The sequence below is a fragment of the Haliotis rubra genome, unplaced genomic scaffold (genome assembly GCF_003918875.1).
Source record: "Haliotis rubra isolate DU_JTF1 unplaced genomic scaffold, ASM391887v1 Scf243, whole genome shotgun sequence".
Classification (NCBI taxonomy): Eukaryota; Metazoa; Mollusca; class Gastropoda; order Lepetellida; family Haliotidae; genus Haliotis; species Haliotis rubra.
The window spans coordinates 1,347,700-1,368,615 of NW_025766481.1; the positions used below are offsets into that span (position 1 = coordinate 1,347,700).

Genomic DNA, 20,916 nt, shown 5'->3' on the forward strand with positions numbered 1-20,916 from the left:
ACATGGGTTGCTGAAGATCAATTCTAACCCGGATCTTCACGGGTCGTCGAGTTTATTAGTCAGCTACAGAGCGATTGGTGACTGACGTCAGTGTTAATATTTACATATTCCATCTACTTCGGTTAGTCCTATTATCTCATTCCAGTAATGTAAATTACGAGGATATTATCTTTGATACATTTTGGAAAGAAGTTGATTCGGATGATGGTGACTGATATAAACCAGTTTGAGTATATTGACGTCGGAGCTTCCAGCAAATACTGCATGGAAGCACGTAATAAGAATATGAGTGCCTACTTAATGTCTGCCTCGGGTGTATCTAACTGATGAGGATGAGGGGCTCCCTCACTACACCTTTACGCGTTAGTGGAAATATACTGCCACGAAGGAACATTTGTTGGTGAATATTCATGCGCATAAATATTCAGGGCACATATAAAATTGTGCAACCATATATATTTTTTCCATTGCCCTCAGTATGACAGTACTGAAGTGTCCATTCAGAGCAACATGTATTGGGAAATAGCGATGTTAACATGTTGCACGCTGTATAAGCAATTAGAGTTCCCTTCAGCGAGTGGATTAGAATGAGGAAGTAACGACACACGCATACACTGACGGTTGCGTCAGATCACGAGTTGCGACATACATGGCTGAGTTTACATTCCCTACTGGGTGGGCAGTGGGCCGTGACTCCGGGTACACTGTCAAGGTAAACAGAAGTACCTGGGGTAGACGCGACCGGGTAGACATTCACTCGGGGAAATGGAGTCTCCATTGGAGACGGGGCAGGAAAATGCCAATCCTATCACTACCGACGCGCTGGTGTCTCCTGGGAAAGGAGAAAAGTACCTGTGGACAAAGGTGGGTGGAGACAGGTAGTGTTGGGCTCACATTAGTGAGATCTCGGATAACGAGAAGGACTCTCGGCGAAGACACTTTAGCTGGTAGTTCGATTGTCGCCATTTTTAAGATATGAGTTACAGCACATGTCTTGGTAAAGGTTAAGGTGAACCTGTATACGTTAAGAGACGACCTGGTAGTAATGGTATTGTGGTCGTGGTATTATTTATTCCAAAGTTCTGTCGGCAAATGAATGGAACATCGTGATGGAGAAATGGCACGTGGTGATGGTGATGTGTAGTGATATATGATGAAACTTCCTATACACACACTAAAGCTGTACATATATGTACGTAATGTATTTTCATATACACACACTATAGCTGTACATATATATACGTAATGTATTTTCATATAAACACACTATAGCTGTACATATATATACGTAATGTACACATATATACGTACATAATGTATTTTCATATAAACACACTATAGCTGTACATATATATACGTAATATATTTTTATATACACATACTATAGCTGTACATATATATACATAATGTAGTTTTATATACACATACTATAGCTGTACATATATATACATAATGTAGTTTTATATAAACATACTATCGCTGTACATATATATACGTAATGTATTTTCACATACACACACTATAGCTGTACATATATATACGTAATGTATTTTCATATACACACACAATAGCTGTACATATATATACGTAATGTATTTTCATATACACACACTATAGATGTACATATATATACATAATGTAGTTTTATATACACACACTATAGCTGTACATATATATACGTAATGTATTTTCACATAAACACACTATAGCTGTACATATATATACGTAATGTATTTTTATATACACATACTATAGCTGTACATATATATACGTAATGTATTTTCATATACACAGACTATAGCTGTACATATATATACGTAATGTAGCTTTATATACACATACTATAGCTGTACATATATATACATAATGTAGTTTTATATACACACATTATAGCTGTACATATATATACATAATGTAGTTTTATATACACATACTATAGCTGTACATATATATACATAATGTAGTTTTATATAAACATACTATCGCTGTACATATATATACGTAATGTATTATCATATACACACACTATACCTGTACATATATATACGTAATGTATTTTCACATACACATACTATAGCTGTACATATATATACGTAATGTATTTTCATATAACCACACTATAGCTGTACATATATATACGTAATGTATGTTCATATACACATACTATAGCTGTACATATATATACGTAATGTATTTTCATATAAACACACTATAGCTGTACATATATATACGTAATGTAGTTTCATATACACACATACTATAGCTGTACATATATATACGTAATGTATTTTCATATACACATACTATAGCTGTACATATATATACATAATGTATTTTCATATAAACACACTATAGCTGTATATACACATATATATATACGTAATGTAGTTTCATATACACATACTATAGCTGTACATATATATACGTAATGTATTTTCATATACACACACTATATATATACGTAATGTGCATACATATATATACGTAATGTATGTTTCATATACACATATATATACGTAATGCTTTTCATATACACACACTATAATGTACATATATTATGTCATATAAACATACTATAGCTGTACATATATATACGTAATGTAGTTACATACACGTATATACACATACATATACACTGTACATATATATACGTAATGTATTTACATATACACATACACTATAGCTGTACATATATATACGTAATGTAGTTTCATATACACATACTATAGTACATATATATACGTAATGTAGTTTCATATACACATACTATAGCTGTACATATATACACATGCACGTAATGTAGTTTACATACACATACTATAGCTGCACATATATATGCACGTAATGCGTAATGTTTCACATATACACACTATATATTTACATATACATACATACGTAATGTAGTTTCATATACACACTATAGCTGTACATATACATACGTAATGTAGTTTCATATACACATACTATAGCTGTACATATATATGCTGTACATGTATATACACACACTAATGTACATTCATAATGTAGTTCTTCACTACACACTGTATAGCTGTATATACATAATAATAGTTTCATATACACATACTATAGCTACACATAATGTACATACATACGTAATGTGGTATTCATATACACATACTATAGCTGTAACATATATATATACGTAATGTAGTTTCATATACACATACTATAGCTGTACATATATATAATGTGGTTTCATATACACATACTATAGCTGTACATATATATACGTAATGTAGTTTCATATACACATACTATAGCTGTACATATATATACGTAATGTAGTTTCATATATACACATACTATAGCTGTGCACACATACATACGTAATGTAGTTTCATATACACACACTATAGCTGTACATATATACGTAATGTAGTTTCATATACACATACTATAGCTGTACATATACATAATACGTAATGTAGTTTCATATACACATACTATAGCTGCACACATATACATACATAATGTTTCATATACACATACTATAGCTGTACATATATTTTCATATACACATACTATAACATATATATACATAATTAGTTTCATATACATACTATAGCATGTATATATACGTAATACATTTCATATACACATAACACACTTATACTGTACATATACATACGTAGTTTCATATACACACACATACTATGTAGTTTCATATACACATACTATAGCTGTACATATATATACGTAATGTAGTTTCATATACACATACTATAGCTGTACATATATATACGTAATGTAGTTTCATATACACATACTATAGCTGTACATATATATACGTAATGTAGTTTCATATACACATACTATAGCTGTACATATATATACGTAATGTAGTTTCATATACACACATACTATAGCTGTACATATATATACGTAATGTAGTTTCATATACACATACTATAGCTGTACATATATATACATAATGTAGTTTCATATACACATACTATAGCTGTATAGCTGTACATATATATACGTAATGTAGTTTCATATACACATACTATAGCATGTACATATATATACTGTACATGTATATATATAATGTTTTCATATATACACATACTATAGCTGTACATATATACGTAATGTAGTTTCATATACACATACTATAGCTGTACATATATATACGTAATGTAGTTTCATATACACATACTATAGCTGTACATATATATACGTAATGTAGTTTCATATACACATACTATAGCTGTACATATATATACGTAATGTAGTTTCATATACACATACTATAGCTGTACATATATATACGTAATGTAGTTTCATATACACATACTATAGCTGTACATATATATACGTAATGTAGTTTCATATACACATACTATAGCTGTACATATACATACGTAATGTAGTTTCATATACACATACTATAGCTGTACATATACATACGTAATGTAGTTTCATATACACATACTATAGCTGTACATATATACGTAATGTAGTTTCACATACACATACTATTGCACACACATATACGTAATGTAGTTTCATATACACATACTATAGCTGTACATATATACGTAATGTAGTTTCATATACACATACTATAGCTGTACATATATACGTAATGTAGTTTCATATACACATACTATAGCTGTACATATACATACGTAATGTAGTTTCATATACACATACTATAGCTGTACATATATACGTAATGTAGTTTCATATACACATACTATAGCTGTACATATACATACGTAATGTAGTTTCATATACACATACTATAGCTGTACATATATATATACGTAATGTAGTTTCATATACACATACTATAGCTGTACATATACATACGTAATGTAGTTTCATACACACATACTATAGCTGTACATATATACGTAATGTAGTTTCATATACACATACTATAGCTGTACACATACATACGTAATAGTTTTCATATACACATACTATACATATACATACGTAATGTAGTTTCCATATACACATACTATAGCTGTACATATACATACGTAATGTAGTTTCATATACACATACTATAGCTGTACATATACATACGTAATGTAGTTTTCATATACACATACTATAGCTGTACATATATATATACGTAATGTAGTTTCATATACACATACACATGGCTATACATATATATACGTAATGTAGTTTCATATACACACACTATAGCTGTACATATATACGTAATGTAGTTTCATATACACATACTATAGCTGTACATATACATACGTAATGTAGTTTCACATACACATACTATAGCTAGCTGTACATATACATACGTAATGTAGTTTCATATACACATACTATAGCTGCACATATATATACGTAATGTAGTTTCATATACACACACATATAGCTGTACATATAGGTTACGTAATGTAGTTTCATATACACATACTAGTTAACACACACATACTATATACATAATGTAATGTGTTTCATATACACATACTATTAGCTGTACATATACATAATGTAATGTAGTTTCATATACACATACTATGGCTGTACAAATACATACATAATGTAGTTTCATATACACATACTATAGCTGTACACATACATACGTAATGTAGTTTCATATACACATACTATAGCTGTACAAATACATACGTAATGTAGTTCACATACATACACACACATGACACACGTAATGTAGTTTCATATACACATACTATGCTAGTACATATATAATGTAGTTTTCATACACACTACACACACACACACACACATATAGCATGTACAGACATATACACATACTACACACACATACGTAATGACACATACACACACATAGCTGTGCACACACATACGTAATGTAGTTTCACACACATACATAAATATTGTACATATATACATATTGTAGTTAGTAATGTACATATATATACATAATGTACATATGCACACATACTATAGCTGTACACACATAACATATATACATATACACATACTATAATGTATATATACATATACACATACTTATACATATACATACCTAGAAAATACACATACGTAATGTAGTTTCATATACACATACTATATATGTGCATATATATACGTAATGTAGTTTCATATACACATACTATATATGTACACATATATACGTAATGTAGTTTCATATATACACATACACTATAGCTGTATATAATACGTAATGTAGTTACACATATACACATACTATTGTTGTACATATACATACGTAATGTAGTTTCATATACACATACTACCAATGTACATATATATACATGTAATGTAGTTTATATACACATACTATATAATATTATATATATATAATGTAATTTCATATACACATATGTAATACATACATACACATATATACACATATACATATATAGTTTCATATGTATATATACATACGTAATGTAGTTTCATATACACATACTATAGCTGTACATATATATACGTAATGTAGTTTCATATACACATACTATAGCTGTACATATATATACGTAATGTAGTTTCATATACACATACTATAGCTGTACATATATATACGTAATGTAGTTTCATATACACATACTATAGCTGTACATATACATACGTAATGTAGTTTCATATACACATACTATAGCTGTACAAATACATACGTAATGTGGTTTCATATACACATACTATAGTTGTACATATATACATACGTAATGTAGTTTCATATATACACATACTATAGTTTATATACTGTACATATATATATACGTAATGTAGTTTCATATACACATACTATAGCTGTACATATATATACGTAATGTAGTTTTATATACACATACTATAGCTGTACATATATATACGTAATGTAGTTTCATATACACATACTATAGCTGTACATATACATACGTAATGTAGTTTCATATACACATACTATAGCTGTACATATACATACGTAATGTAGTTTCATATACACATACTATAGCTGTACAAATACATACGTAATGTAGTTTCATATACACATACTATAGCTGTACATATACATACGTAATGTAGTTTCATATACACATACTATAGCTGTGGTTTTCAAATATATACGTAATGTAGTTTCATATACACATACTATAGTAATGTACATATACATACATAATGTAGTTTCATATACACATACTATAGCTGTACATATACATACGTAATGTAGTTTCATATACACATACTATAGCTGTACATATATATACGTAATGTAGTTTCATATACACATACTATAGCTGTACATATATATACATAATGTAGTTTTATATACACATACTATAGATGTACATATATATACGTAATGTAGTTTCATATACACATACTATTGTGTACATACATATACATACGTAATGTAGTTTCATATACACATACTATAGCTGCATATGTACAAATATATACGTAATGTAGTTTCATATACACATACTATAGCTGTGTACATATACATACGTAATGTAGTTTCATATACACATACTATGGCTGTACATATATATACGTAATGTAGTTTCATATACACATACTATAGCTGTACATATATATACGTAATGTAGTTTCATATACACATACTATAGTTTCATGTACACATATACATACATAATGTAGTTTCATATATACACATACTATAGTTGTACATATATATACATAATGTGGTTTTCATATACACATACTATTGTTGTACATATATACATACATAATGTAGTTTTATATACACATACTATTATAGATGTACATATATACATACGTAATGTAGTTTCATATATACACATACTATAGTTTCATATACACGTACTATAGATGTACATATATATACATAATGTAGTTTCATATACACATACTATAGATGTACATATATATACATAATGTAGTTTTATATACACATACTATAGATGTACATATATATACATAATGTAGTTTTATATACACATACTATAGATGTACATATATATACATAATGTAGTTTTATATACACATACTATAGATGTACAAATACATACGTAATGTAGTTTTATATACACATACTATAGATGTACATATATATACATAATGTAGTTTTATATACACATACTATTGTTGTACAAATACATACGTAATGTAGTTTCATATACACATACTATTGTTGTACAAATACATACGTAATGTAGTTTCATATACACATACTATTGTTGTACAAATACATACGTAATGTAGTTTCATATACACATACTATTGTTGTACAAATACATACGTAATGTAGTTTCATATACACATACTGTAGCTGTACAAATACATACGTAATGTAGTTTCATATACACATATTGTAGCTGTACAAATACATACGTAATGTAGTTTAATATACACATACTGTAGCTGTACATATACATACGTAATGTAGTTTAATATACACATACTGTAGTTGTACAAATACATACGTAATGTAGTTTCATATACACATACTATTGTTGTACAAATACATACGTAATGTAGTTTCATATACACATACTGTAGCTGTACAAATACATACGTAATGTAGTTTAATATACACATACTATAGCTGTACAAATACATACGTAATGTAGTTTCATATACACATACTATTGTTGTACAAATACATACGTAATGTAGTTTCATATATCCATTTAGAATGAAAGAATACCGTAACGTCGTCCTCAACCCATCGTCATGGATACACGTAAAGCGTGGATTTGTTATTTTAAACATATACTATGTGATTGATTCGTGGAATGATGAAGGTGACACTAGGGGTTAAGGCATTACGTTACAATATCCCTGTATCAGGACGGTTTATAGATAAACGTGTCTAGGTCGGATTGCCTGATCTCTGACGGAAATGGAAAAGTCTATGTCTGTCTCCAGAGAGCAACAAGACACAAGCCAGAGTACCTGGACTACACGGGTGGAACTGCCAACGAAACACACCTCGCTTTCACGCGTCCACGGAATCATACCTTTCTTCTGGAACATAAACGTCTTCTAGTTGTTGCAGTAGTTGTTGTCGTCATTGTCATCGTTGTCGGAGCAGTTGTAGGTGGTGTCCTCGTCAGCAACAAAACAGGTACGTGTTTCCCTACATCATTTGCTCATATCAGTAACGGGGGCATCATGAACATCTGTTGAAATGGAAATCACAATCCATGAGAACTGACTTAAGTCATTCATGCTGCTGATCACTGGATTGTCTGGTCCAGACTCGATTATTTACAGACCGCCGCCATATAGCTGGAATATTGCTGAGTGTGACGTTAACTCAACTCACTCACTCACTCACTCACTTAAGTCATGTTACTGTTGGTATGACTGAAGATCCGGGTTAGAATTGATCTTCAGCAACTAGTGCAGGGGCTTGTGTAATTCCGTGGGAATTATATGTTAATTTTTGGAACCAATACTAATTTTAATCACTATTGTGTATGGATTCAGGAAAAACATGGTTCCATTTTTTCTGTTTGCTTTAAGTGTCATTGTGGGGTGATTGAATATGAGTTCCCAAAATTGCTTGCGACATCATTTCGAGAAAAACATGTTTCCATAAACCTATTACAACATAGTCATGTAGCATATCAAGAGGCAACTTATGATGCATGATACAGAGATAACCACATAATATTCTTCTAATTTCAATTTGGTGACATGAAATATGACATAATAATATAAATTAATCAAATATTGTTTTCCCTACATCGGACACCAACATTGTAAGTATTGACCTATATCAGTGGAAACCATTTATTTAATTAATGTATTCTCCCATTCCATAATATATACACACTTATGTAGTAATAATAGCACCCAGGTAAGGTTAATGTGCCTATCAAATAGTTGTGACAAGTGTCAAATCAGGCCTACCAGTACAGTCAGAATTGACACACTGACACTCGTGTCTGGGTAATTAGATGACAAATGGCATAAAGCCAAATCTGCAGTCAATATAAACTGAATGTATAACTGCATTTGAGTGACAAATTACATCACAGCGAAAAGATAACTACATATTACAAGTGGGGTATGCAAGTGCAATATATAATGTGCACTAGTATATGTATTTTAACTTTTACATTATTAAGTAACTTGCATAGTCAATCAATCCGTCATTAACCTGCAAGAACAAAATATGCTTTTGAAATACAAACTTCGACATTATTTGCCATACAAACACAAACATGTATTCTACGCATATTTTTTCTTAATTTGGAAACAAGAAGGGCCCACGTTAGAGAACATGCCTCCGCCATGCACAGTAATCTCCTTTCACTATTACATTATTAAAGTACTACTGTGTACTTGTACGTTAATGTACTTTCACTAAACCGTACGCAGATAGCCCTTGTGTCATACCTAACATAACCACCAACATTCAGTCAAATCCATCCATAACTTTTTGAGATATTATTCATTTTCTCAATTTATTTAACATTGGGATTATTTTCAAAGTACCTCTGTGTACATGTACTTTAACATACGCTCTTCAAAATAAAAGGACGCAAAATATAATTTGAAAATAATGATCGAAAGTTTGTACGCATATATCAAATTAAGCATGCTTGGAGGGTTGAATATTGTTGCTGGTATGGTTTAGAAGAACATGCGTGAGCGAATGCAACCATAAACGGTTTTAAATGGTTTTATCGATCACGATTGTCATGATGAGCTTGACTGTTATGGAACACAACTAAACACAGCCGCCATTATTGCTTTTTACGTGCAAAGCATGAGTACATCCTCTGACTATAAAAGACCCAAATGCATCTCGCAAAACAAGACCCTTGCAAATACTGGATGAGAAAATGGGACGTCTTAACGGTGCCCACGGTAATATTGCCATTGAACGATTACAAGCTGGCGAACCCAAGAGTGTCGTGGCGAGGACCTTCAGTATTCATCCCAGCACAATAACTCGTGTGTCGGATCCCTTTGTACATTTCATTTAGACAAATCACCATCCAAGATCAGGAAGAACGCGAGTCACCACACCAGCCCAATATCGCTACATCCGGGTAACCCACCTAGGTGACTGCCACAGCACAAGAACGGTTTGGAGCCCGGAGAACGTCCGACCAGACAATCAGGAACCGTCTCCGAGAGGTAGGTTACGCGCCAGACGTCCTAAAGTTGCCCTGTGTCTGACACGATTACATCAACGTCCACGAGTCAGGTGGTGTAACGCGGTGCAGCCATAGAACCTTGGAAGCTGGAGGCACACATGGTTCAGTGATAAATCGCGATATCCCCTCAAGCGACGTGACGGAAGACAACGTGTCTACAGACCACGGAATGAACGTTTTGCATCCAACTGCATTAGGCAAGTGGACAGATTTGGTGGAGATGGTGTGATGATGTGGGGACCCATCTCATACACCTGCAGATCGGAATTGTTGCTCGTCCAAGGCAATCTTACGGCCGCTCGATATATCGACCAGATTCTCTGTCATTCACGTGCATCGCCTTGTCGACCGCCAATGGGAGCTGTACCAAACAGGACAACGCCAGACCTCACACAGCACGTGCTACAGTGGACTACCTGGACAATAACAACATCAATGTCCTCCTCTGGCCCTCCAGATCCCCGGATCTGAAACCAATTGATTACCTGTGGGATCAGATAGATAAACGTGTACGTCAACGTCGTAATCCGCCATCGAGGCTATAACAGTAACTGTTGTTCAACATGCTGCAGGAGGAATGGAGAAGGATTCCACAACGAAACATCCAACAACTGATTCAATCTGTGTCAAGGAGGTGTCGTGCAGTTCTAGCAGTTAGAGGTGGCCATACAAGGTAGTAATGTCAACGTCACCTCATGGACAGCAGTAATGACTATGATGACTATCATTCTTGTGAAATGTGCACGAGATACCAATGTATTGCTCTACATAATTCAATTATGTACGGTTTACTTTCGTTGATTTACATGTAATTGAATAAGACCATTATTTTCAATGATATTTTGCTTTTTCGTTTCTTTTTTTGAAGAGTGTACTTTCTTCAACATCTAATTGATTTGTCCTGTTGACATACCCAAGAGATCCAGTAAGTTTCACTGAAATACATCTGGTAGTTTTTGAGAAAAGATGCTAACACATAAATGCACACACACAAACAGGGTTGAATGCATACCCTCTGCAACAAACCTTCGGTTTTGACAGAGGCAATTGTGATCATAGTGATTATTATGCATACATATATTATTAAGATTCATGGTATATAATGGTAATTGTAAAACACGCATCACAAGGTACATTTTTACATACTACATGCCTATGTTGTGATAGGTTTATAAAAATATGTTTTTCTCACATTGGTGTTGCTGCTCGATTATGGGTACCGATGTTAAGTTACCCCAGAATGACACTTATAATCATCAGAAAAAATGGAACCATGTTTTTTTCTGAATCCATATGCAATACTGATTACAGTTATCAGTGGTTCCAAAAATTAACATGCACGTCCTACGGAAAGCATTTTTGCTACATAAGCCCCTGCACTAAACCCATGCTTGTCGTAAGAGGCGACTATCGGGATCAGGTGGTTAGGCTCGCTGACTCGTTGACACATTTCATCGTATCCCAGTTGCGTAGATCGATGCGCATGCTGTTGATCACTCGATTGACTGGTCCAGATTCGATTATTTACAGACGCCGATATATAGCTGGAATACTGCTGAGTGTGGCATTAAACTAACCAACCACTACTGTTGATAAACAGCTTCTGTATAATTTGGAAAGTGAGACGTGCACAATGCACTTTCAGAATAACCAGTGAATTCTTTGTTTGGAATCAACACCAATAGCGTGACGTAATCACAATGGTGCAGATATGGATGAGTGCATAGCTTGCTGTTATTGAGAAATATGACGACCTGCCTTGCATATTACTAAAACAAAATCTTCATCATGTGTCTTGTTGCCAGTAAGTTGAACGTATTTACTATGCAATGTATTGTTTGTCGCATTTTCAGAGCCACAGGTTTCATCGACCAGAACAACAGGAAATCCAGGAACATCAAGTAAATCCAATTTACTAACTGATTTAACATCGAAATCACAACCATCGTCAACATCATCCATTTCAACAGAACCACCAACTTCATCTATATCGCATACAAGAACTTCTCCATCAGCATCATCGTCATCTTTATCTACAACAGTATCCACTACATCCTCCGCCTCTGCAGTTTCGTCTTCACCACAATCAACGACTTCTCCATCGACATCAACAACTTCACTATTAACTTCGCCTGTTTCAACAACAACGTCTACATCAGCAGCATCTCCATCATCAACATCTTCAACATCAACTTCAATAAGCCAGTCATCCACCACAGCAACTTCTTCGACAACGACGATAACTACGTCGACAGTGACGACTACAACTTCGTCCCTTCCATATTTGTCAATGCTAGATGTAACCTTCAATGAGGGAGAGGACGACCTGTACCTCTTGTGTACGATATCTGATGACTCAAAAATTATTAAAGTCCTGTTTTACAAAGATGGTGTTCAACTTAAGGACGACTTCATCATTGGCATCCATGGAAGAGAATGCTCATTGACAAAGAAATGGGCTACTTGCTCTGACTCGGGAGACTATGAGTGTCGAGTCAGTGGCGAGTTTGGAACTATCAAGACTACTTCCACGGTAAACATACTCGGTACGTCTTTTGATAGATTATTCTCTGAAAGACAATTTCAACATTCCGTCAGTATAAATTTGCGTCAGGCAAGCTGCAAATGATAGTACTACATAGAGAAAAATAATCTCATTTAATACCATGTGGGCTCATGTGCGTAAAATCAATGTAATATCATACATTCTACAGCTACATTCCCCAACTAAATTTCATCAGGTTCTTTTGATAACTCGGGTAATGGGGTTCAAGTCTACATGTTACACTCAATGTCTAAATTCAGGCAATTTACAATTTGCCTGAAATTTTCAGTCAATTTGTAAATTGCTTGATTCACTCGGTTAAAAGTGCAATCCCTTAGGTTGTGTGATTGGAACAGATTGGTTTATTCTCTTGACTTGTGGCATGATTTGTTGATGGTGCATGGCAAACCTCGGCATCCCCAAAGCCTGGTTCTGATTGAACTATGACATCAAAGACATGCTGGTTGTATGGATGGGACACAATGACTCCACAGATTGGTCGAGTGGACTGAGATTTGTCCAGTTTCAGAAGAACAGTGGTTTCCATTCAGGCATCAAGCAGACCCCATTCAAGGCGCTGTTTGGTACTGATGCCTTTCAGCCATGTCCAGTTTCAGTCCCAGCCGCAGCCCCAGCCTATATACTTCTTATGTCTCCTACTTGGAGAAAACGTTAAGTTTACCACTTTATTCTTAGACATATTGTTTTCCGTTCTTCGGTTCTTTGATTTTTAGATTCGAAATGGTTCTCTTGCAGTTGAACCCAGTAAGCCAAAGCTAAAAATTAAAAAAATAAAGCTGATCGATGACGCGTGGGAGGCGACATTGTCCTGTGAGAGAAGACTTGGACAACCGGCGACCTCCCTCCACTGGCGAGTGCTGTTCAACACTGGAGACATAAGGGAGAACATTTTCGGTGCTCAGTCCAACACCACGACTCAAGAGGGATGTTCATCGTCTGTGATATCCCAGGTGACACAACGGTTTATGCGTTCTTGGGATGGTGCCGAAATATGTTGTTACTTGACAGATGCTGGAGGGATGACACTCAACCTGGAGGGCTGCGACGTATTCACCTACACAACAGGTAGGTACATGTATGTTTCATGAACAATCATGAAAAACTCCAAAGAAGAAAATGTATAAGAACGAATGGTCCGCACCCCATTTAATGCCCTTATGTAATAAACAATAATTTCAGCGACCGTTTAGTCTAAACAAGGCACTGTATCGATCGTGTATGCAAACATCTAGAGTAACTAATTCAAAGATTTAAAGTGACACAGTATAACCTGATAGAGCAAATGTTCAAGATACATCGTCCTTCCATGACTAATACCAACTTTGTTTCCGTCCAGAATTGGCTGTTTATAGTGTGTGTTCAGTAGGATATGTTGACAAAGATCTGCTGGTCCAACTATTTACAGACGTGTCCCCATGTGACTGTACGGCTGGCCGTGTAGCTGTCCCCAGACCCACCACCTACCCCGACAACTGTAGCCTGTACTACACGTGTAGTGGGGGAGTCAAACAGGACGCCACGTGTACCGGAAGTGACATCTTCAGTGCCGACCCCAGCAAGCAGGCGTGCACCCCCAATCCGGGTGACAGCTACTGTGCCAAGGTCAAAGGTACGCCAAATTTTAACAGATATCTTACAATAATGAGTACATGAATATCACCTCACGGCGATTATAATTATATAATATATGTGTAGTTATATATTTAAAATCGAGTTCCACAAGGATAAAAGGTGTGATAGGTTCCAGTTTGCATGAACTATCTATTCCACTGCAGAAGTAGCAACAGACCCGTGAAGATACGGGTTAGAATTGGTCAAACCATGCTTGTAGTAAGTGGCTACTAACGGGATCGGGTGGTCAGGCTCGTTGATTTGGTTGACACATGTCATCGTATCCCAGTTGGGTATATTGATGCTCATGATGTTGATCATTGGACTGTCTGGTCCAGACACGATTATTTTCAGACCGCCGTCATATAGCTGGAATATTGCTGCGTGTGGCGTTAAACAACAACCAACCAACCAAAAGTATCCTGAGCTAGCACTTACATCACACACACCCATCAGTCTCATCCAACACACATGTTCAGTTAGGTTCCCGTTTAGGAAGGTTATTTTTCAGCTGAACAATTGACTAGCCTTCGCATGTGTTTATGACGGCCGCTAACATTAACAGGATACGCTCAGCTTTCCGTGAACACCATGCATCATAACTATTTGATAATGATACATAAACCCAAGATCACGATATCGTCGAAATCATACATCCGTTTCTGCGTTTGGCAGAGATTTCTTATGGATTACGAAATGGTTGTGTCGCCTAAATTTACAAATCTGTTGATACTGGAGGCCACTGACGAAATTGAATGTTGTTCTGTGCTGGACAATCAGCTAGTGAATCAAGCTGAGTGTCTGTAGGCATATGGAAATACAACGTTACTTCAGCCAGGGATAATCTACAACGTTATATAGTCTCCCTGCTTCAGCTCATGAATGGAATGACGAGTCGCTGTTACGGTCTTTACCGGTACGTGCACAAGAGTTAGACTCTTTGTCCAGAGTTTTCATTTCGTCACCTACATTCCTTTCGCATGATATTTGGACGTCGTAGAAGAATTCTCGATTGCACGCTGAAAAGTCCTAATGGTTTCATGACCAACGAAGCTGCTGTTGAGGGCGATGACATGCCAAAAGAATGCCTTGTAACGATCTGCGATGCTTTCATCAATGAGTCCTGAAGGTTTGGTCGGAGATTCTGCGCAGATGTGGGACTACACAAGTGGCAGAGATGTCACAAACAGTACGCAGATGACGTAAGTGGGCGTGGTCACGCTCTGTCATCAGGTCACATCGCACATGCTACCCCGTGCTTGGTGAAGGTGTCCGAAAAAGGTGCCAACGGCACACCCATGAATGTCTGTGGGGCCCCCAGTTGAGCTAGGTGATCGCAGCATACCTCCAATTATTTCTTTGAAACCTTAACGCGAATTCACCGGTTTCAGATAGAATATTCAGTATAAAATATTTGCATTATTTCTCGTGCATTGTGATTAAAATATTCATGGTACTTGATGTCTTTGAACTTATTTTGTGATACCGCGATGCTCGTGATATGATATTTAATACCTTGTGTTGCTTTACAGCAAATGAAGTGAAAGTATGCACAACGACGAGCAAGTGACAGGGACGATTTACACTTGTGTCAGGCTGTGAACTTGTGTGTGATATATACCACGTACAAGATCGCCAAAATAAAGGGCTTTGTACAAGAACAAGATGTGAGTTGAGGAGAGGAATATATCGGTTTGAGACAAATGAATGTGTGAGCGAATATCCCATTCTAGCTCCAGAATGGACTATCAGTAAAACACGGTATGGTGCAAGGGTGAACATTTTAAGCAAAGAAACGTCATCAGCCCCGAACCGGGATTTCAGGAGGTTCTTCACAATTTACACATCCAGACCAATACTCATTGGAGCGTTTTCTTTACTCTTTCATTTGAAAAGAAGTGTTCCTAATATTGTGGCTAGAGGCGAATTGGGAAGATCCTCACTTGAAGTCAGTCAGAATGTCAAAATTATGAAATATTGGATAAGATCATTCCAGAGTGATAACTATATTCTTGAGCATATCTATTTGTATCAGTATAATCTTGCTGAAAGAGTGAGTGAGTGAGTGAGTTTAGTTTTACGCCGCGCTCAGCAATATTCCAGCTATATGGCGGCGGTCTGTAAATAATCGTTTCTGGACCAGACAATCCAATGCTGAAAGAGGAGTAGATTGTTGGGCATTAAAAGTGAAAAGGTTATTATTATTTAGGTATGTTTTTGGAAATGTATGGGAAAGGTTTATATTAAATTTTAGGAACTTGGTAAATATTATAGTTTGTCATTCTATAGAAGTATTAGAATTGTAGATTATGTTGTTGAAAAATATTTGACAGAGTTAGATATTCAAGTTTATAGGATTTCATTATCACTATTTCGTTGTTCGGTTTCATAATCTTTTGATGTCAGATGGTAGAAAGCTTAACATTCCAAGAAAGGAGAGGTTGTGACCCTTTTGTATTATCCCAGAAGTGGAAACTGAATTTCATTTTTGGTTTATATGTCCATTTTATAACGAACTTAGGCAGAACATTTTACCTAAATACTTTTGGAGTTACCCATCAGATAGAAAGTGTGTTCAATTCTTCAACTAAACCATTAATTATATAAAACATTATTTTCTTAGCCCTAACGAAGAGACAGAATTTCTTAAATTTTGATAATAAATTGATAAAGATGAACTGTTGGACATACTGTCATTAGAGGTATCATCATATGTGTTTCATGTATACTGGCGCTCGCATGTACATGCGAAAATTGTACAAACTGAAAATGTAAACTGGGTCGGTGGTCCATTAGAAGGATAAACTCAATCACTGACAACAATAGCACGACCAGTGTTGTTCCACACTGACATGTGCTATCTTGCACACATCATGTCGGGCTCAACATGTCTCAGCTATTCCATTGTATTTGATAACAATGAACTGTATTTACACACACTTCGACAATTGTGACATTATTTATGCGAAGCCACTTCAGCGTTGACAAAAGTCAACAGTGTTGACTATATTGTTATTCAAGGTGTTGAATTCCATTTGTTGTTATTATCTTATGTTACCATAAACTTAAGAAATATTGTCATTGTGTCTTGTTTTGGTTTTTCTTCGTCTCCTTTGTTGAGATTTTTGGGTATAATATATCCAGTGAAACCTATACGTGTGTTGTGTGCAAGAGCTGACTAAAGAAAGTGGGACATAGGGCTTGGTGACGTACCCGATCACCTTTCACTACACCCTTGTTATGTGCTATAACAATGTGCAAATACTGTACATCCAGGTTAAAGGCATTCAATGTTGGAATGATTGAAGGGAAGCAACTCTAGCTACTTTCTCGGAGAAGTGTTGGGCGCAAATAGACCCTACTGCTGGACCAAGTCGCCCTAAAACTATATCCCCACCACCCCAACGGAGAATTGTACAGGGAAACACCAGATTTACGCTTAGTCCCTGAACATATATAATTTTGATAGGAACAAATAAACCCAATTAAAGTGAAAAGGAGTCCCAGTGAGTTGGCAGATTCAGAGGGAATCTGAACCTGGGGAAATCTAGATTTGCTTCATATAGGGCTTTAGCATTACAGGGAGGACAAGGCAGAAGGGAAAATAATTTGGTTCAGGGGCTGTGAGACAGATTAGGGAAACACCATAGTCCCTGAATTAGAGTTATAATATTTGTAAACATTGGTCTTAAAATGAATGGACGACATCGAAAATGAAGCCAGAAGAATTCACAGTGTCCCAGAGCTGAAGCAATCTAGACTTGAGTTTGACTCCTTATTAATCAATGTTCTCGGGACCGGGAGACAGAATAACACACTATCACAAGAAGCACATAGCATTAACAGATATATGTGTGTAACCAAACCACCTGAAGTTATTATCAGCTGAACACCCTTACATAGAGGATGACAGAAGACTGTGATTGTGTCCATTACCAACAACTGACATCCTGAAAACGATGAAGTAAGCCCATCACATCAACTGTACATCCTTATTTAAAGGGTTAACAAACAGGGCAATAATGTCCATCATACCAACTGGACACCCGGATACAGAGCAGTAAGGCGACAATAGCGTCCATCACCCCAACTGGACACCCGGATACAGAGCAGTAAGGCGACAATAGCGTCCATCACACCAACTGGACACCCGGATACAGAGCAGTAAGGCGACAATAGCGTCCATCACACCAACTGGACACCCGGATACAGAGCAGTAAGGCGACAATAGCGTCCATCACACCAACTGGACACCCGGATACAGAGCAGTAAGGCGACAATAGTGTCCATCACACCAACTGGACACCCGGATACAGAACAGTAAGGCGACAATAGCGTCCATCACACCAACTGGACACCCGGATACAGAGCAGTAAGGCGACAATAGCGTCCATCACACCAACTGGACACCCGGATACAGAGCAGTAAGGCGACAGTAGTGTCCATCACACCAACTGGACACCCGGATACAGAACAGTAAGGCGACAATAGCATCCATCACACCAACTGGACACCCAGATACAGAACAGTAAGGCGACAATAGCGTCCATCACCCCAACTGGACACCCCGATACAGAGCAGTAAGGCGACAATAGCGTCCATCACACCAACTGGACACCCGGATACAGAACAGTAAGGCGACAATAGCGTCCATCACACCAACTGGACACCCGGATACAGAGCAGTAAGGCGGCAATAGTGTCCATCACCCCAACTGGACACCCGGATACAGAGCAGTAAGGCAACAATAGCGTCCATCACACCAACTGGACACCCGGATACAGAGCAGTAAGGCGACAATAGTGTCCATCACACCAACTGGACACCCGGATACAAAACAGTAAGGCGACAATAGCGTCCATCACACCAACTGGACACCCGGATACAGAGCAGTAAGGCGACAATAGCGTCCATAACACCAACTGGACACCCGGATACAGAGCAGTAAGGCGGCAATAGTGTCCATCACCCCAACTGGACACCTAATACAGTGTCCAGTGGCGTGTACCAGTGTATCTTGGTTGGTAACTTATTCTTTAGATTTCTTGAGATAACCGCTCGATGTAAACATTGGGAAATCTGCCATTGTAGGGTGTTCACTGCTGCTGGTTCTTATCACTGGTTGAATAAGGAATACGGATTCAAACGGACCGCTCCATCCCATACTATATGGGAAATGACCGTGTAACGAATTAAGTAAACTTTCGATTTTTTGGGTGACACACTATTTATCTTTGAATGTTTCTCTTCTAGTTCTGCCTTGGTATGATATGCAAAGCATTTCGCCATGATCGTTGTCGCAGAGGAGCATTAGCGATCGATATTCAAAGGAACGTAACTCTTGTTGGCTTAAGGGCCTTGCTTCTTCAAATAATACCACCGTTCGGGTTATATCTTAAGGTCAAATCTATTTTCACTTCATAGATAAAAAGTAGCATATTCTCTGAGCAAATGATCAAAAGAACGCATGAATAGACTCAAGAACTGTGTATTGCAATGGAAACGGAACCTGACCAAAAGTCATTATACCTTTCAACCATTATACCTGAAATGACTGCCCTTGGGGTATCGCAACGGGAATGAAACCACATTGAATGTATTCTTTACCGTTACTGAAGTTGTACTGCCGTTAATGTTTCACAGTTAAAAGTA

The 20,916-nt window shown here is 36.1% G+C and overlaps 1 protein-coding gene across 2 annotated transcripts; it reads left to right on the top strand.

Annotated features, from left to right (window-relative positions):
* The first annotated feature begins 709 nt into the window (after positions 1-709).
* Positions 710-18,341, top strand: LOC124278908 (nuclear pore complex protein DDB_G0274915-like). Of its 2 annotated transcripts, none has more exons than XM_046714723.1 (6): positions 710-864; positions 8,842-9,040; positions 12,941-13,633; positions 14,389-14,718; positions 15,059-15,262; positions 16,797-18,341. In XM_046714723.1, exons 1-6 carry the CDS (start codon positions 766-768, stop codon positions 16,832-16,834), a joined length of 1,563 nt encoding a protein of 520 aa, XP_046570679.1. In that variant the 5' UTR covers positions 710-765; the 3' UTR covers positions 16,835-18,341. The 2 variants fall into 2 exon arrangements, with proteins under 2 accessions (XP_046570679.1, XP_046570680.1); XM_046714724.1 differs by having other exon boundaries at positions 15,086-15,262.
* Positions 18,342-20,916: the final 2,575 nt, after the last annotated feature.